Source organism: Barbus barbus, assembly GCF_936440315.1.
Source record: "Barbus barbus genome assembly, chromosome: 18".
In the NCBI taxonomy this organism is placed as follows: domain Eukaryota; kingdom Metazoa; phylum Chordata; class Actinopteri; order Cypriniformes; family Cyprinidae; genus Barbus; species Barbus barbus.
In genome coordinates, this window is record NC_136746.1 from 7,841,194 (window position 1) to 7,862,159 (window position 20,966).

The window sequence follows — 20,966 nt, forward strand, 5'->3', positions numbered from 1 at the left end:
CTACATAAAGGTTATTCATACAGCAGTAAATGAAATGGTTAGCGGTCCCATTGGTATAGTCGATGTATCTTGTCTCTAGTCCTTATAATATGTTCGCGGTCAGTTTGAGCCGCAGCAATATTTTGGTTGTTGTAAATAGTGGTTAGACATTGATGTTTTTCTTGACTTCTTCTCATTTAGGGTCAGGAACGTATACTGCAAAATGTCAACACTCTGATGTGTTGTGAAATATGGGAACTAATGTATATTACGATTGTGATGTTTATATTATGAGTTTAAAATGTTTAAATAAATAAATAATAGCTAGAAAACTGTTTATAATATTCATATTTTGTGAAATGCATGTTTAAAATATAGTTGTTAAACCGTTTTAAAAATCGTATATTCTCACCTTACGAAAATTAACCATGCATTTACTACAAATAACCCCCACCCCCCTCCAAAAAAAAAAAAAAACACTGTAAAGCATTATAGATTTTAACAGTAAAAGACTACAGTAAAAAGTGCTACAGTAAAAACATATTAAATGGTTAGCAGTACGTTTCCATACAATATACGTTGAATAACTGTAATTACATTTAATGTAAGTTTATAGTCAAATACTTTTTAGAAATGAAAAAATAACAAGTCATTGAATAATTTACAGTCAAAAACTGTGAAATTCCCAGAATTCCCTTTTTTTTTTTTTCTTTTTTTTTTTGGAATGTGTGAGAACGATTAATGCTGAAGGCTGTTTTTTGTCTGATTTATTTATTTGTGTGTGTGTGTTTGTGTGATTTTGATTAATTGTATTGAATCCAAATAGTGTCGATTTGACCCGTACCATAAAAATCCTACCTACAGTCATTCTTGAGAACACGAACATGTCCAGCAATTGTAACTGCTATCAGGTTTAAAAAATAAACATATTTTCAATTGTAAATGTTATGGGGATTAATAATAAAATGTACTTAACACAATTATCCCCTTCATTTTAATTGAATAATTATTATGTGAAATCTATGAAACTTATTGTTGGTATCTAGGTAGAATTTGAACCTAATAAATGGTCTAATCATTATCATAAAGTCGATCTCTCCTCAGCTTTGTCCAGTGCCAATTGTTATCATCTCTAATGTTGGCAGAAATCAGCAGCTATCAATGAAAATGAACAACTTTATCATTGCAAGTTGCTATATGTGTCTACATCGTAATACTGAGGTTATGGTTCTAACCAATCGAGCTACTGCAGGACATTTTATTGTAACCCCGCCTCCATCAAAATCTCATTGGTCCACATACAGTGCAAAACTGATTGTTACAGTATATCAATACATTTCAGTGATTTATGATATTCAGTATCTCTTAATACATGTAGGTTTCTCTGAAAAGGGTGAATTTTGTTCATCCAAACAACTATTACAGCCACGTAAATTCAAAAAGAAGCAATGCAATACATAGAAACGTCTCGGTTACGTATGTAACCCTCGTTCCCTGAAGGAGGGAACGGAGACGTAACGTCAGTGTGACTGACTAATGGGAACTCGCTCGAGAGCCCAATCACCTTCGAGTGTTAACAAAACAAGCCAATGACAGTTGGCGTGCGTGTTTCGCCACGCGCACCCCGCCCCGCAGTGCGGGTATAAAAGGAGAGCGCGTGCAAACGCACATCAGTTTTTCGCTGAGGAGCCGAGACTGTGTGCCCCGGCCGTACAGCGGTGGTACAGCAACTATGGCGACGGGACGTTACGTCTCCGTTCCCTCCTTCAGGGAACGAGGGTTACATACGTAACCGAGACGTTCCCTATCAGTCAGTCACGTTCGACGTAACGTCAGTGTGACTGACTAATGGGATCCCTTGGAAAACGCCACTATTGCTGACCCCCTCCAGTGCCCTGCGGAAGCCGGCAAGTCCCCGACACCAGTTGGGGTGGAAGATAGGACAAGGCCTAGGCAGGGATGACAGCCACTGCTGTTCCGTACAGTGGGTATGGATACACTGGGAAAGCGTACCACAAGTAGGGGAACGCTACGGAAGCCACATCCTGCGTAAGGAGGTACCACGTGGCAATTACACATATGGACTGACCAAGGGCAGTACTACATATGGAAGTCTCTGAGGTAGACTCAGCCAGCCTGGGGTGAGATAACAACACAGCAGAGACGGCAGAAGGTCTCTGCCAGGGAAAGACACGGGCTCACCGTGAGGGGAACCGCACCGTGGAAGAATACACATGTGGGACCACCCGAAGGGGAATCACTACACACGGGCACCTAGCCCAGCACAAGGGCTGACCTAGGGCAAACACACGAGTGCTGGACCTGGCGTCTGGCGTTCCGCCACGCCTGACTGCCGAGGGTGCGGGAGGAACTTCAACAGGGTTCGCCATGGGGAACTGAACTGAGAAGCAACAAGGCGCACGTATCCGGTCCGTAGAGGGGAATGGCGCAGCAAGCGGGATTGACACCGAGCAGTGTCCCAGTGCTACTGGCCGTCTGAGCCAAGTACACGGGAGGACACGGGCTCTACACGGAGATTATAAAATCTCGCAAACGTGTTAGGTGCCGCCCAGCCGGCAGCTCTACAAATGTCTGCTATCGAGGCGCCCCGCGCCAACGCCCAAGAGGAAGCAATGGCTCTTGTAGAGTGTGCTCTCACACCGAGGGGGCACGGTAAGCGCCGGGCCTGATAGGCCAAGACTATAGCCTCGACTATCCAGTGGGCAAGTCTTTGTTTGGAGACAGCCTTCCCCTTCTGCTGTCCCCCGAAGCAGACGAAGAGCTGGTCTGAGGTCCTGAAGCTCTGCGTGCGGTCCACGTAAGTGCGCAAAGCGCGGACGGGACAAAGCAGAGCAATGGCTGGGTCTGCCTCCTCCCGGGGCAGCGCTTGCAAGTTCACCACCTGATCCCTGAAGGGTGTGGTGGGAACTTTGGGCACGTAACCAGGCCGGGGTCTCAAGACAACGTGAGAGTCATCCGGCCCGAATTCTAGGCACGAATCGTCGACCGAAAATGCCTGCAGGTCCCCTACCCTCTTGACCGAGGCCAATGCAGTGAGGAGCGCTGTCTTCAATGACAGAAACTTAAGCTCTACTAACTGCAGAGGCTCAAAGGGCTCCTCCCTCAAGGCCAACAGGACCAAGGGGAGATCCCAAGAGGGTACCAGATGAGGGCGCGGAGGATTTAACCTCCTCGCCCCTCTGAGGAACCTGACGACCAAGTCGTGCTTCCCTACAGACTTACCGTCTACTGCATCGTGATGTGCGGCAATAGCGGCGACATACACTTTGAGGGTGGAGGGAGACAGCCTTCGCTCCAACCCATCTTGCAGGAAAGAAAGCACGACCGCGATCGGGCATCCCCGGGGGTCTTCCCGACGGGAAGAACACCAATCGACGAACAGGTTCCACTTCAGCCTGTAAGCGTGTCTTGTAGACGGGGCTCTAGCTGAAGTGATTGTGTTTACTACCGATGGAGGTAGCCCACCTAGAACCTCCGCGTCCCGTCCAAGGACCATACGTGGAGATTCCACAAGTCTGGACGCGGGTGCCAGAGGGTGCCCCCTCTCTGAGAAAGGAGATCCCTCCTCAGAGGAATTTGCCAAGGAGGGGCTGTCGCGAGGAGCATGAGTTCTGGGAACCAAGTCCGACTGGGCCAGTACGGTGCCACCAAGAGGACCTGCTCCTCGTCCTCCCTGACTTTGCACAGGGTCTGCGCGAGAAGGCTCACTGGGGGAAACGCATATTTGCTTAGGCCCCGAGGCCAGCTGTGTGCCAGCGCGTCCGTGCCGAGGGTACCCTCGGACAGGGAGTAAAACATTTGGCAGTGGGACGTGTCCGGGGAGGCAAACAGGTCTACCTGAGCGTCCCCGAAGTGTCTCCAAATCAGCTGGACTACCTCGGGGTGGAGTCGCCATTCTCCCGGAAGGGCGGGCTGACGTGAGAGCTCGTCGGCTGCACGATTGAGCTCGCCAGGGATATGAACAGCGCGAAGCGACCTCAGATGCTTCTGACTCCAAAGGAGAAGATGGCGAGCGAGTTGCGACAGGCGACGGGAGCGTAGACCACCCTGGTGGTTGATGTACGCAACGGTCGCAGTGTTGTCCGTACGGACCAGTACATGCTTGTCGTGTAGCAGCCCTTTGAAGCGGCGCAGCGCAAGCCATACTGCTAGCAACTCGAGGCAATTGACATGCCACTGCAACCGGGACCCTGTCCAGAGCCCTGCAGCTGCATGCCCGTTGCACATGGCTCCCCAGCCCATGGCAGAGGCATCTGTTGAGACAACAATGTGCCTGGATACTTGCACTAGGGGAACTCCTGCCCGAAGAAAAGCAAGATCCGACCACGGGCCGAAGGTCTGACGGCAGGACGGGGTAACTGAGACCCGGTAAGTGCCGCGTCGCCATGCCCATCTCGGGACCCGGTCGTGAAGCCAATGCTGAAGCGGTCTCATATGAAGCAACCCGAGCGGCGTGACAGCGGCTGCGGATGCCATATGCCCCAGGAGCCTCTGAAAGTGTTTCAGTGGAGCCGCTGTCTTGCGCTGGAAAGACTCCAGGCAGTTCAGCATCGACTGAGCACGCTCTACTGAGAGACGTGCTGTGAGGTTGACCGAGTCCAACTCCATACCGAGAAAAGAGATCCTCTGCACAGGGGAGAGTTTGCTCTTTTCCCAGTTGACCCGAAGCCCCATCCGGCTGAGGTGGCCAAGCACCGTGTCCCTGTGATCGCACAACAGTGCTCGAGACTGGGCCAGTATGAGCCAGTCGTCGAGGTAGTTGAGAACGCGAATGCCTGCTTCCCTTAATGGAACAAGGGCTGCCTCCACGACCTTGGTGAAGACACGAGGCGACAGGGATAGCCCGAAGGGGAGGACTTTGTACTGATATGCTCGTCCTTCGAACGCAAAGCGGAGAAACGGTCTGTGTCGAGGCAGGATTGAGACATGAAAGTACGCGTCCTTCAGGTCGATCGCTGCGAACCAATCGAACGGACGGATGCATTGAAAAATGCGTCTTTGCGTCAACATCCTGAACGGGAGCTTGTGAAGGGCCCGGTTCAGGACGCGCAGGTCCAAGATTGGTCGTAACCCACCGCCTTTCTTGGGTACAATGAAGTACGGGCTGTAAAACCCCGACTTCATCTCGGCTGGAGGGACCGGCTCTATCGCGTCCTTCGCCAGCAGGACCGCGACTTCCGCACGCAAGAGAGGGGCATCCTTGCTCAACACCGAGGTGAACCGAACGCCCCTGAACTTGGGGGGACGCCGGGCGAACTGAATCGCGTAGCCAAGTCTGATGGTTCTCATGAGCCAGCGAGACGGCCTGGGGAGCGCTAGCCAGGCCCCCAGAAACCGTACAAGCGGGACCAAGGGAGCCACGGACGTACCCGCGGCGGGGCAGCGAAGTGGAGCACAGGGGCCCGCCTCGGAAGGCAGTGCGTTCCGAAGTGGGGTCTGAGTGTGCAGTGCGACACTTACCTGGCTCCAAGGCTGAGCAGGGGGCGCGGGAGAAGGCATCGCGTCCTCGGACCGGACCCTGCTGCTCATAGGCGAAAGGAGAGGGGGACGGGAGTGTGGAGACGGGGTCTCGTGCACTGCCATCCTCGCCCTCTTGGGACCCGGAGAAAAAGGAAACTGCTCTTTTTTTGAGGTTTTGGGTACCACTGGCTGGAGAGCCAGTGGCGGAACAGCATAAAAAGGGAACAAAAGATTCTCCACCCGGCCCTCCTCCGGGGGAAGGAGTGGTGCACTCACCATCTCCTGAAGAGCAGGATCCAGAGACTCCGGGTCGCCCGTCTCAGGGCCGCCGCTTGCCCTGGCGCTTCGCAGATTTGGCAGGGGCAGAGACGGGCTGCGCCGCTTTCCTGCGGCCAGCTTCACGCTGCGGCCGTTGTGAAGGCTGCTGCTGGGGCCGAGCTGGAGCGGAGGTGGAGGCCGCAGGAGGGCGCCCTCGGCGACGAGCAGACGGAGGGGCTGCAGCCGGCGGTGGGGTGGAGACAGCAGCGGACCGCCGGGGCAGGATGTGTCGAAACGCCTCTGTCTGCTGCTGTGCGGCGGAGAACTGTTGGGCAAAGCCCTCCACCGCTTCGCCGAATAGGCCGGCCTGGGAGATCGGGGCGTCTAAGAAACGGTGTTTGTCAGACTCCCTCATATCCGCCAAGGTCAGCCATAAGTGGCGCTCCTGGACCACCAACGTGGACATCGTCTGACCCAGGGCCCGCGCCGTGACTTTCGTCGCCCGTAGGGCAAGGTCCGTCGCTGTGCGCAGTTCCTGCAATCCGGCTGGGTCAGCACCACCCTCGTGCAACTGCTTTAACGCCTTGGCCTGGTGGACTTGCAGGAGGGCCATGGCGTGCAGGGCGGAAGCGGCCTGTCCAGCAGCACTGTAAGCCTTGGCCGTCAGAGCGGACGAGAACTTACAGGCCCTGGACGGAAGGCGTGGATTACCCCTCCAGGCGGCAGCGCCCTGCGGGCAGAGCTGCATTGCAATGGCGCGCTCAACTGGGGGGATCTCCACATACCCTTGGGCCGCCCCACCGTCGAGGGTGGTGAGGACGGAGGAGGCACTAGGTCTGTTTCGGGCAGAAAAAGGTGCCCTCCAAGACCTAGTCACCTCCTCATGCACTTCCGGGAAGAATGGAACCGGAGGCGGTTGCCTGCGATCGGCCTGCGCCCCCAGGAACCAATCGTCCAGCCTTGAGCGTTCGGGAGAAGGAGGAGGCCTCCAGTGCAGCCCGATGCTCTCAGCGGCCCGGGAAAGCATAGCAGTCAGTTCTGGATCTGACTCGGTCAACACCACTCTTCCTGATGGAGGCAGCGCAGCCGAATCATCATTTCCAGAACCTAGCTCATCCCCCGATGCAGTGACCGACATCCTGTCATCTGCTGGAGCTCCGAACGAGATGCTGGGCCCCGCCCTGTCCGAGGACTCCACAAACTCGTCCGGAAACCCCAGACGGTGCGATGCGCTAGAGGAGTGAGAGGCCCGCGGAGACGCACTCGACGGGGAAGCTCTCACTGTGATCCTCAAGTCACCCTGACCATGAGCCGAAGTAGCCCTCCGAGAACCGGAGGAACTAGAACGGGGCATGGCAAGGGGGATACCCCCCCGCTTGACGAGGAGGTATCTGGAGCGCAGCATCGCGATGGTCATGTTCCCACACAGAGAACATGAGTCATCCACGAGCGCTGCCTCAGCGTGCTGAAAGCCCAAGCACGAGACACAGCGATCGTGACCATCAGATGAAGCCAGGAAACGGCCACATCCAGAAACACACGAGCGGGAAGCCATCTTTAAAAAGACGCCCGTCGCTCGTGGAGCTCTTTCAGAATTTGCTCTTTTAGAAAAGTGTTGAAGCGCCCAGGAGAGGTCGCAGCGCGACCGCAGGATGAGAGCTGCAGCACGCCGAGATGAAGCAGCAGCACTGGATCGCAACCTCCGCTGACGCGCCGTAACACCAACACTCGTCAGCTGTCTTGTACACTCTCGGAGATTCGCAGCAAGGCTCGGCTCCGAAGCGAAAAGCTGATGTGCGTTTGCACGCGCTCTCCTTTTATACCCGCACTGCGGGGCGGGGTGCGCGTGGCGAAACACGCACGCCAACTGTCATTGGCTTGTTTTGTTAACACTCGAAGGTGATTGGGCTCTCGAGCGAGTTCCCATTAGTCAGTCACACTGACGTTACGTCGAACGTGACTGACTGATAGGGAAATACAATTTTTTTTGGCTACATATTCAGTAAAACATTTTAATTAGTACTGGGCAACAATTAATAGCTTTTTTATATAGTTTTTGTTTATATAATATATTTGTAGTGCCTCTTTCATTACCAAATGCTGCTGAGAGGCTAAAACGGGAATTTAATGCATTTACGACGCAACAATAACATATCGTTGAAACAATTTCTCTTTGTTGTCCTTCCCAGCACTAATTTTAATATATATTTCTAATTGATGACGCAAAAAATTATTGAATCAGAATTATGAATCAATTCATGGGAATCTGAGAACCTTATAGGCTATGTACAAGCTTTAAGAAAAAAAAATTATAAAAACAAAGAATATCAAGCAAAACTCTTGATGTTTGAAAATCTTTTATCAAAACCCAATGTATATTCATGTACAATCAGAATATCTGGATTGAGAACATCTACTATTTGTCAGTAGGGGTGTATGAACATGTGGGTGGGCCCTACAGTAGAGATCCCATACAGGAGGTAATGATAGCATGTAAAATGATTTTACCCCTCACCACAAATGTACACCAATTAGTGTAAAACACAGCAAAGAACTGTGTTTTAATGGGGTTATGAAAACATGGCTAATGAGCCCACCATCATACACATTTGTCTCTCAGCACCAGCACACAGATGGCTTCCAGCTCCCCAGTGGTCCTCTCACCATCACCATACAGACCTCACCATTACGGAGAGCTTCATCAATCAGCTGTCCACATCATTAAACCACTAACCCAGGCTTGATATATCAGTTTAAGGGGAGGGCAACACTGCTCAAAATTCCTTGAATGTGTGCTGTGCAAACATCAGCTGCAGACATGGGGCATATTTTTGTGGAAAACTGCACCCAGGTCTTAAGGTAATGTAACGTCTCACTGCAGCCACTAGAGGTAGAGATTGCATTACATGGTGGCTGGTGGAAATAGTTTATGGAATGTCCTTTCATGAGGTTTTAAAAGTACATTTATTTATATATGTACACTCTTAAAAAATAAAGGTTCTTTATTTGGCGCCTATGGTTATATAAAGAACCTTTAACATCTATGGAATTGTTCCATCGTACAAAAAGCTCTTTATGGTGGAAAATAATTCTTTATGTTCTAAATGTTCTTCACACTAAGAAAAAATATTATTTAAAAATTGTTTATTGAAAGATTCTTTGGGGAGCTTCTATGGCATCACTTCAAAAATCCCTGTTTGGAACTGTACATTATTTGTTTGTATATTTCTGCCAAGAAAGCGACATTGTATCCATTAAATATTTGCTTAGTTATGTCTAAAGCTTGATTTATTTTGTTCTATACATGATGTTATTGTTATTGTTATTTTTATATTATTATTATAAATCATCTATAGCCCATCTATAGTAGTGTTTTTGAAACACTACTGCACTAAATTGTGTTAAAATGCTGAAAAGTACTGTCTGTTGAAGACCAGGGCAATTATCTTCTTTAAATGCAACATTATATTTCATATTATTTATATTTCATATAGCCATATAGCCCCCATTGTTTTTTATAGAAAATTCAAAATACTTTTCCTGTTTATTTCTGTGAGAAACTATCTCTGTTGTACAAAGCACTATATAAATAAATGTGACCTGACTTGTGATATTTAGTTAATATTAAGAAATGTTTAGTTAGTAACAGTGCCTACTGGTGGCTATAAATTAAATTATGTCTAGTTCACAACTTACCAACCAATTAAAGTTGAATAGAGTTATTTCAACCTATAATTTAATTCTAATGAGAGACAGAAAAATATATATATTGTAGGCATTGCATATTCACTTGGTTATGGCTAAAGCTCATTTGAATATGTTTATTTAAGAAGTAGTGGCCTAATGGTTAGAGAGATGGACTCGTAATCCGAAGGTTGCGGGTTCGAGTCTCGGGCCAGCAGGGATTGTAGGTGGGGGGAGTGAATGTCCAGCGCTCTCTCCACCCTCAATACCACGACTGAGGTGCCCTTGAGCAAGGCACCGAACCCCCAACTGCTCCCCGGGCACCGCAGCATAAATGGCTGCCCACTGCTCCGGGTGTGTGTTCACGGTGTGTGTGTGTTCACTGCTGTGTGTGTGCACGTAGGATGGGTTAAATGCAGAGCACGAATTCCAAGTATGGGTCACCATACTTGGCAGTATGTCACTTCACTTAGTTGCGTGTGTTGAGAACTGAGGGCCTATAATCAAATGTCATGAAATATGTTATTATGCTTAAATTGTTTAATAATTGCTGTTATATAATATTTCTAGTATTAACATTATTATTTAAACACAAACACTTGAATATCAGTGGATAAGATGCTTATTGCAGGATGAGTGTGTATTTTCAGCATCTACCAGCAGGGGCAGATGGAGTCGTCTTTATCAGTCTATCAACCTTGATCCTGCTCATGCATCTCTTACCTTTGGACTAAAAATGTAGCATACATATACACAGAGCATTTGGCTTATTGTTATTTATGTAATGTTTAGTTTTTTTTATTATATATCATTTTTTTTTTTTTTACATTTTTACTGAATTGTACCATAAATTTGTCCTATGGTGTGACATAGTAAAAATTCTGGGAAAAAACCCCTCTTCATAATATATAAATAGCATGAGAGTGATTTATCTTCATTGTTAGACACTTACTTTCATATAGTGGTATTTATTTAATATGAAATTATAATTAGCATCATTTTTCCCCATGACTTGTTGGACAATTTCAAGACAAACGTTGCTGTCATCGGTTCAAAACTGCTGAAAATTAAACCATTTTAAGATGAGAGATATTTCTATTGTTGTTGTTTTGTTTGTTTTTTTAAGAAATTTTGAGATTAAAACAAATCTGTGGTTCTTTTATGTGTGTCACACCATAGGACATTACGTCACACTAAAGGACAGAAATGTAAGTTATTAAAGTATTTCTATTTAATTTTGAACGTTAAATGAGAAAGAAAGTTTAATTTTGATACAAACAATATCAACATGTTAGTAATTTGTCTCGTAGTCAATCAGCATGTTACTGAATCTCTTCTAGCCCCCTGCTGCATGTGGGCCACAGCTAAATATGATTGATATTTATGATACAGCTAAATATCATTGATATATGATTGAAACTATATTCATTAAGATGTGAATGTTCTTTTTTAAACTATATAGCTATTCTTTTTAAGGCATGATTGTGATTCTATTTACGTTCTGCCTCGTTCTCTTCGGATCTCCTCCCGTCTGTGTGGATCCCTGTTTTCTATCTATATTTCCGCATCCTCTCTCTTCCACTGATTTTTCTCCCTCAATTCTTTCTGTTTCAAAAACAAAGTATCACATTTTATACTTATTTTCATGACACTTTATAATAGTACAAGTTTTCTGTAAAAACATCAGAAAATAATTCATGTAATTATTGCATTTAAGAACACTGAAAATAATCAAAGAATAAAAAGGAGTTAAACCAATGTTATTTAATTATTTAAAAAGCTTTTTAAAGAGACCTTGTCCTCTGGTGTGACATCTTTGTCCCATGGTGTGACAGCTCAGGCGTCACACCGGAGGACATTTTCTGTCACACCAGAGGACGTTTCAGCCTTTTGTGTCAATTACTGACCTTGCTATTCCAAGCTAACCTGTCATTAGCAGTTTGCAAGACTTGCATAATTTTCCATGATTATGTAGTTTAACATGCAGTTTTTAATTAAAAAATACAATTTAGGGGTCACACCAAATGACAACTTTTGTAGTGGTTCCAAAAAAGTGAAATATTTGAACAATTCTGAGACAAAAATTGACCATCTGCTCATGTCATGGGCTTCACAGTGGGTGTCAGTAACACCACCATGAATGGGGTCCTTCAACTAATTAAATTGGCGATTTAAAATCAGGATATGGTGTCACACCATGGTTTTCAGAGGCAAAATGTATCAAGTTCCTACACTTTCAGAAATATATGGATGAAAAAAATTATTGCCATTTACTTAACCAGACACTTTATTTTTTTATATATTATTTATGTATATTATTATGCTTTTCTTTTTAATTTATAAAAGTTGTAATTTATAGAACCATGCGAAGTTGAGACAGTCACACCATAGGACAATGTTGACATTTGACTCAAAATTTTTACAAATCAAATAACAGTTTTTATAATAACAGTTTCATGTAAGCCAAATAAATGTTTAATGATCTACAGCATTTTAAATAATGAAAATATTATTTATATTAATTTTTATCTTGTGGGACAGTGAAAATGCCATGTCACGTCAACAACCCATATATACATAAAGTGTTTCATTAGAATTTACAAAAAGTTTTTGTTACATCTTGCCAAAAACAGCAAATGTAGTAACAAAACAATTATTTGTTTGTTTGTTTATTTATTGTTTTATTTCATAAAAAAAAATCTAAAGTCTAAAAATTCGGGCCTTTTTAAACCAGTAATGATAACTATCAGCACCAACGCATGATAACATTTTGTTCATTATTATTATTACTATTAAATATTATCATCATTATTACGTGCTGCAGTTTTCTTGTCTGCTGCGTAAATGTTATTTTTATCATTCATAAGCTGGAAAAAAGATAGTTCATCTCTGTCATTACCGTTATTACATCTATTTTCTTAAAACTATTACTAACAGTAATGACTTATTAAAACTTTATAGTTATAGTTATAGTTATTGTCCTTGGTGTGAACTTTGAAGGCTGTGCTTTCAGTTTCAATTAGATCATTTACATCTTTTATATGATTATACCTGGTGTCTTTTTTAATGGACACTATTATGATTTAATTTAAATGTATCACACAAATATCCATTCAATGTCATACATTTCAGTCTAACAAATTTTTGGTGAATGGATCATGACCTTATGCTTCTCTATTCCAGTAGTATAGTGTTAAAATATGTTAAATATTCTATTTATCATATCTGACAGAGAAAGCCTATTGAATTTTACTTGGATTCATTTGTATTCCCAGCAAAGTTTAAGGTGAGATTTAAAGGCTGGCCAAACAATGCATTGTTCACATCTGGTTCAGACCATTTGAAAACTGTGTAATTTGCCAAAAAGAGACTTGGAAGAAAAACAATGTCAGGTGGCATCACTCAGCCGTAATGTATGGGATGACTCACTGTGAACGTTTAACACTCAACATATTCTTAAACTCCCATAGTCATCTGATGAATTATTAATGTCCAGCATATTGGCTGGAGTTTGGGTGATTCATCTTCTTCAAAGAGGGAGAAAAATAGCTACTGCACAGTAGAGACCACAGCTTTGGCCTATGTGTCATTCTCTTCACTGGCCCAGAAAGAGAGAAAAAACTAAGAAAAGGATTTCTCCAGTCCTTATTTCATTTCCTCCCTCGTCCTTCAGCACTGAAAAATAAAGAGAGCTTTGTCTGATCTTTTCTTTTTCTGGCTGGAGCGAGAGGTCAGACCCTGCCAGGAAGTCATCAGGAGAAGGGGGCACTCGGTGTGAAGCTATAATGCTGACATTACAGCTCAGCCCGAGACAAACACGTCTCTTTCCCATAAACACAATGATAATCTCTCAGAGAAGATCCCACCATGCTGATTCAAGGGTCAGTGTGGAGGACAAGCTTGTCTCTGTCCTGATCCAGTGCACATGACAATGAGTCCTCGTATTTACAAAGACTCAGCAGCTGGGTCTAAGAGCAACAGTGAGCAGAAGCAGCAGTCACACACAGAGATCGTCTGTTTAGTCTGAACCTTTAGTATTTCACTGCTTCACCAAAACACTATTCTGTTTTTATTCTAATTGGTCCAGTGCTGAGTGGCCAGACTGTGCATTGTTACTGGCGCCTTCCATATTCGCTTAATCAAATGACTTGAATCTCCAATGTGGAAAAACCCACATTCCACTTTAGAAGCACTAATAGCTTAAGAATCCCTGTTTAATCATTGGAATTCTCCATGTGAAATATTTCTTGGCATGCAGAATTTGCAGTCACACTGCAGTAGTTTAACAATTCATGGTGTGCATTTTCCTTGCTTACTACCTTAATGCACCAGTGTGCAGTGAACCCCAACACAATGTGCTAAAAACTAACAGCAGCAGGCACCTGTTGGGCAGATGTCCTTCAACCGCATTTTAACCCTTCCTTTCGGTCTTACAAAGCAGCATGGAGCAAGGTCATAATATCATTGATAAACTCTATGGCTTAATTATACCACTTACAAAAAAGCCATTGTATGGTTTTACCACGGTTGTACCATTACTATGTAAATCTAAAGTTAATATAAATATGCATATAAATTAAGAAAAATTGTGTTTTTATATTAATTATATTTATATATAATATAAATTATATGAATATAAATATACATGTAAATAGTAAATATTTTCAAACTGTATACTGTTATGGAAGCAGATTTCACACAATGGGTTAATTCAATACAGATGGATTTATTTGACAGCAGAGTAAAAGCAGATGAAGTGATGGTAAGTATTATCTTCCAATATCAGATCAGTGGAGAGGGGAGTCGATGACTGGAATGTATTTGCCTTGACAGGAACTCGTGAATGCTGGACGAACCACACACCTCACACCTGGAAGAGACTGGACACAGGTGATTGGAGGATACGACGCTGGAGAGGACACAGGAGGTAGGTTAACAAGCAGGTAAGTAACAGGTAAGTCGCTGAGATAGCTTTAGGAGTCCACTTCATTAGAACGAGACCGAAAGTTTGAGTGCAGTGAGGTGTGTGGCTTTATGGTGCTTGGTGATGAGGCTCAGATGGTGTGCATTGTGATTGGCTGGCGTGGCAGTCTGGCTGATCTGTGACATATACTGTATGTGTGTGTGTATTTATATATACAATCTTTTGACAGCACTAATATAGATAGATAGATTACACACATTTTCTAAACTTTACCTCTTTTTTCAAAACTTAACACACAAATCCAAGACTTGCACACACAAAATGCAAAATGCCTCACATCTCTTGCAAAATGACACATTGCATTCAAAAGATCACAAACACATCTCAAAAGCAAACATCTGTCTTGTTGCAAACACTTTAGCCTTAATAATATATTTTTGAATATGTCATACACACACAGTAATTCAAAACCTAAAGCTCTTACATGCGCTCCTATGTACATTTCTGTACAAGATTAAAAGTAATTGGCAGAGAGATGTTGCAAAGTTCACGATAATCACAAAAGCAAGATTGAAACAAAACTATTTATTTTATTTATTTATATATATTTTTTTTACTGTAAGCTTTTGTGGGTGTGAATACAGTATTACACACAGTATGAAAGAAAATAAATACATAAACCATCTGTAGATGGACAGAAACCAAAAAGGTGAAAAAGGTGAAACTGTAACAAATTTCAGTATAATATACTATTTTATACAATACAGTCAGAATGTCTTACAGTCAGCTGTACTGTTGTGCAGTATGATAACCCACCAGACTGTGACCAATCATGCAATGCACTGCAGTAAATAAATGCTAAAATATATGTTTTATAGTATACCTTATGTTATGCTGAAATAGCTATTATGGGTACATTAGAACATGTCTACATTATAGTAGACATACCTTATTGTACATACCTGTTCTCATTTCTAAAGGGTTGAATACACGCCACTGTAAATCGACTCTAATTAGGCTGGACTGTCTGTTCATTAAACCATGGTTGATCACATGATCAATGACAGTAGCCCTAATCTCATCAGAGACCACTCTTCTTGTCCCTGTTCTTCGTCACCTTCCCCATCCGACTCATCCTCTTCCTCCCCTTGCTCCGCTTTGATCTCCTCCTCCTCGAACTCTGCCTCGTCCTCTGGCTCTCCCTCCAACACCCCTTACTCTGTTTGCATATATTTAAAGTTTGGAACATTAGGTCTTCATTTCTGTCATGCTGTGTTTAAGCATATGTAAAAAAGATAAGAAAGAGCCATGATTTTTGGTATGGGGTAAGCTTGTGTGAAAAGAACATTTAAGCATTTTATAAATGTGTTAATTGACTGAATATTGTGTGAAAACAACATGAATTGTGTTAATGGCATGGTCACAACAGATGGATGTTGTGTTAATTGTGTTTAGAGTTTTGAAAATGTGACTACAGATTGGACAAAGGGATCTTAGCAATTAAAAAAAAAAGTAAAATTCAGATCAAACTAATTTTAATATTACACTAAGATAACCTGAGTAAACACAAAATTCAGTTTTTAAATAATTATTTCATTTATTAAGGGAAAAAAAGCTGTCCAAACCTGCCTGGCACTACGTGAAAAAGTAATTGCCACCTAAATCTAGGTTGTGCAACTCTTTGCAGCAGCAACTGCAATCAAACATTTGTGATAACTGCCAATGAGTCTTTCACATCACCGTGGATGAATTTTGGCCCACTCTTCTTCGCAGAATTGTTTTAATTCAGCCACATTGGAGGGTTTTCAAGCATGAATGGACTGTTTAAGGTCCTGCCACAGCTTCTCAATCGGATTTAAGTCTGGACTTTGACTTGGCCACTCCAAAACCTTAATTTAGTTTTTCTTGAGCCATTCAGAGGTGGACTTGCTGGTGTGTGATCATTGTCCTGCTGCATAACAGCAGGACAATGTGTGCTTGAGCTTGAGGTCACAAACTGATGGCCGGACATTCTCCTTCTATTCTAACATGACAGTGTCTCTGTATATAAGGCACGGATCAAAAAGACATGATTGATTCAGTCAGTGTGAAAGAACTATTAAAGTTCTTATTCTTAAAGTACTAAAGAATTATTTTTGGACTGAAATATATAGAGGGAAATTATATTTTTGAATGCTCTATACATTTTAAATATATTGAAAGAAATATGCAAAAAGGGGCATATTGGTAGAAAATATATTCATAAATATATTTTGAAACATATTTTAGCAAATATATATATATTTTTGGCCAATTTTTTGTATATTTTTGAAAACAGATTTTAAATGTAGGCTATAAATGTATTTTTAAAAACATACACAAACAAGTGCAAATATAGTAGTAAAAATTTATTTACATACATTTTTTAGCAAATATATATTTTTTGGCCTTTGTTTATATTTTAAAAATATATTTTTGCTGTATGGGAAAGGTTTTACCAGTTTATGCTTCGCCACTGCAGTTTTGGGAAATTTCCACTTAGTATAAACTTTTTGTAGAAATGTAGCTTACTTCACAACATTTTAAAGAGAAAACTGATATTTTGATATGTTTACTCTGTTACATCATGTCTCCAAGTCAGTTTCAATGAAGGTATCTTTACTAAGCATGACGATTGGATACTTTATACCACACTGCTACATAGACAGACTATAGACTAATCAAAATGTACTTTTTTATGTGTTGGTATCAGGCTGGTATTCAGGTACTTCGGAAGAATACAGTAATATTGCCATGATAGGGTCCATGTCTAAAATCCTTATACTTGCAGTTTTTTTTTTTAAGATTTGTAAATGCATATACAAGGACCAGCATGTCAATTATTTGAGGCACAAGCAAAAATAAATACACAAATGTATAAACAAACAAACAAACAAACAAACAAACAAACAGATGTCGCTCTACGAAGAAACCAGTGGTCCTCTCATAAGGAGAGCAGTGCGCACTAGAGTACTAGAAAGCTCTCGTACTGAGATGCTGCGTAATGTCAGAGCGCGGCGCAGCCGGGTTTAAATGAGCGCAGCTCCGCGTCTGAAGGGAAGCTCGCCATGCCAAAACAGGCGGAGTCGGAAACGCGAAAGCCCAGCGCTCCTTATACTCCCTCCCCCGCCGGAGGTGTAAACGATCGTGGTGGAGCAGCTCAGGGAGCCGCCGTGATCGACTGCCCCAGAAAAGCGCTGCGTTACCCGGTCGGAGATCCAGCCGCCAGTCGGTCGTCCCGTTGTTCTTGCATTTAAGCGCATCCAGAGGAGCCGGTGTGACATTACACGAGCTCTTTCCTTTCTTCTCAAATAGAGGACGAATTCCCCCCGTCGCCCCAGGAATAGCTCCCTGGATATTTACCCCAGAAATGGACGGTTTCGCCGGTAGTTTAGGTGAGTGTGTCTTTCTGTCTGTGCGATGAAATGTTGACTATTCATAGATGCGTCTTCTGCAGACATGGCGAATATAGACGCAAGTGTGGAATGTGTGTGTGTGTGTGTGTGTTTGTTTGTGTGCTGGCTCACTGTATGCTCGTGTCAGCTGTATAGCCACGCTCCTCTGACACTGCATTCGTGGGCAAAAAGCTACAATGAGAGACACATAACACGATTCACGATGGCCTTATATCTTTACCCTGCTGTTTATTTCCGTTGTTAAATCCTGCTGTGACATGCCATTGGAAAATGCTCTGAACGAACAACACACTGCAGCTCGCGATGTATACAAGATTTGCATTTCTTGAAGGAAATAGCATTGTTTACTTGCAATGCAGCAAAAGGATAGCGTTAAACTAATGCTTAAAGTTTCTGGGTCGGTGTAAATGAAATCCCGCCGCTGTCATGACACCCAGCTCGCGTCTTTTGTCAGTGCACTATATCACATGCCCTGCGTCCCAGTGTGCATACTGTCCACCCTATCTGCCCTAAATAGTATTGCAACTTTTTGTATTTTTTTACAAATCACAGCAAATTCAAATTACTGTGGTTAGTTTATTGGTGGTGTTTTAGAGCTCATGTCCGTATGGACATTTTTAATGTCCATACATTAAAAAAAATAAAATAAATAAATAAATATAAAATAAAAATCACAGTCTGTGGAAAGGACCCATATACTGCTTACATAACCATATTTAATAATGTAAAATTAAGAAATATTATTTAATACTTAATTTTTAATATTATAATTATCATATATTTTTTAATTTTAGATAATTTTTGATTTTTAAAAATGAAATCAATATATTAATATAAATGAATTAATCCAGTTATTTAATATAAAATTAATTAATATTCAGTTAATATAATCAGATGTATAAAAATAAATATAATCAGGTTATTAACTACTTTTTTAGTGTTTTAATGTAACACGGTGTTTTAATTATCAGTTAATGTAGTTGGTTGACTTTTTTTCTTTTATAAAATATATATTTTCATCAATATATACATAAACATTAGCAAATCTTAAAAGGTCCATTTTTAAATTACTCAGAAGTATGAAAAAATAATTTCTATTTCAAATAGATTGTTTTCTGATGTTGAAGTGTTTAATTTTAATGCAACAGTGTAAAGCTGTATGGGGCTTTGCCCTGCAATTGTTGATTTGAGAGCGGCTGCTTGAATATCCTGTCATATAACGGCTGATCAATGAAATTCTGTGTTGATTATATAACTTGATTCTGTTGCTTGGTTACACTTGGAGGAGGGTTGAGCGCTCAATTTGTCCTGCTCTGAGTTACCTTGGTGATGTCGCAGTGTCTGGCAGGGATGCGATATAAAGTAAAGTGCATAGAGAAAACTGTCAGACTTTTTTGCAGGTTCATGTGATGGAAAACTTTATTTTGGGCCTGTTTTGAAATGGCAGTGCATTTTTGTGTATATGGCCGATACGCTGCGGTCTGAATTATTGGATATGACTGCTGCTGAACTGCAGTGTGAGTGTGTGTGTGTGTGTTTGTGTTGTTACAGTCTATGTCCTGCAATGCCCTCATCATCCGTTACTAATGACTTCTACATTCTCTTTTTTCCCTTATAAATACGCTTTGTTATCAAACCACATCATCTAAATTTAATTTGTTATTCAGTTGAGTTATTAGTCAAATTAAGTTTTGGCTTCCTTTATTTTGTTCTGGCTTTGATTTCCCCGAAACTGCTTTTCTAATCCCAAAGGTGACTGTTTCAAACACAAAAGTTTTGCACCACAGGTACATCCATCAGAGACAGACCGCACTATCAGCCACATGCAACCTTGTCACCTCCATCTCTGCGTCACACAAGGCAGCGGCAGAGATTAAATGCACTCTTTCAAAGTTTTCGGTATGACGTGTAAACCCGTTTGACTCACTTCAGTTCTTGGAAGATCTAAATGTGGTTTTTGACAATGTTGAATGCGGTTTTGGTCATGATGACAGTGCAGCAAAACTTGCGCATGTAATAGAAAGCGGACTGATGTCCTTTCGTGACACTTGTGATATGGGTGTGATAAAAGGACAATTCTTTTCAAAATCTAGCTTACAATGCACGTGTAATTTGTATTAATGTTGCTTTTGAAAAACTTGATATCCATTTTCAAGAAAAGCTTAATTTTAATGCTGACACCTTTAATACATATGAGTATAACTCATTATTTAAAAAAAAGTAAAAATATAAATATACACTTTGTATTATAAAAAAAAAGAATAACTTGTAATATTTATTTATTTAATAATTTTACAAATATGATTACAAGTAACTTTTATTTTTAGCTGTTATTAATTAACAGTGAAGCTGATTCTAAAAAATAAATTTTGATGCCAAGAATTTGTGCCTGCAATTTCTTGTATTTTAAAGTATTTTTCTTTGATATTAAGAAAAAAATTACCAAATTAATATCAGAAATTAAAAGCATACTCATAGAAAAGATGTATTCAACCATTTTAAGAATTAATTGCATTTTAGTGTATTTTTGAATACATTAATAAATATTTATGTCATGTAATTGTCCCATGTCTTTACACTTGTAGTGTTTTGCTACAGGTGTTTGCTATTCAGGTCACTGTTGGACATATAAATTACCATTAAAATCTATTACACTTTATTCATAAATATATTCAAATTTAATAGATTCGTATTTATGAACTGCATAGGCTAAATGATTTGTTTCATTGGACAAATTTCCATTTCATTTTAAAAGTTGATTTTTATTTTATTCATTCATTCTTTCCTTCATTCATTCATTTGCATTTTTCATTGTATTCAGCTCTACCCAATCAAAACAGACTCAAACCTCAATTTTGGGTTGCAACCCATCAGTTGCTATCTAGTGTTGTTGAGTATGCCTCTTAGGGCTCTGAGTTATGTGCTCTTACGAGTGTAGGTCAGTAGGTTGGCCTGTGAGCGGTGTGCTGCCTTTTAAGGAATGTGCATGTGTTATGATGTGTAAAAGACACCGAAGCAGGGTGCCTGATGGAGGTGTAGGGTCTTGCTCATGGCTCCAGCACTCTTAAAGGTCTCCATGTAGGCCTCAAGCGTTCACTGTGCCGAGATGGCGTCAGTTTTCGCTCTGCACCCAATCAGCCGCCCAACTGTCAAACTCAACATAAAAATAGCAGCCGCCCCCGTTCCTCCCGTCGCCAGGTGCATTC

The 20,966-nt window shown here is 42.1% G+C and overlaps 1 protein-coding gene across 1 annotated transcript in view; it reads left to right on the plus strand.

Annotated features, from left to right (window-relative positions):
* The first annotated feature begins 17,474 nt into the window (after window positions 1–17,474).
* Window positions 17,475–20,966, plus strand: part of LOC306884681 (echinoderm microtubule-associated protein-like 4) — an 89,675-nt gene continuing 86,183 nt past the window's right edge. The window contains exon 1 of the mRNA XM_079440781.1: window positions 17,475–17,739. Within this exon, the coding sequence (XP_079296907.1) occupies window positions 17,715–17,739 (25 nt within the window). The 5' untranslated portion in view covers window positions 17,475–17,714. The remainder of the gene's footprint in view (window positions 17,740–20,966) is intronic.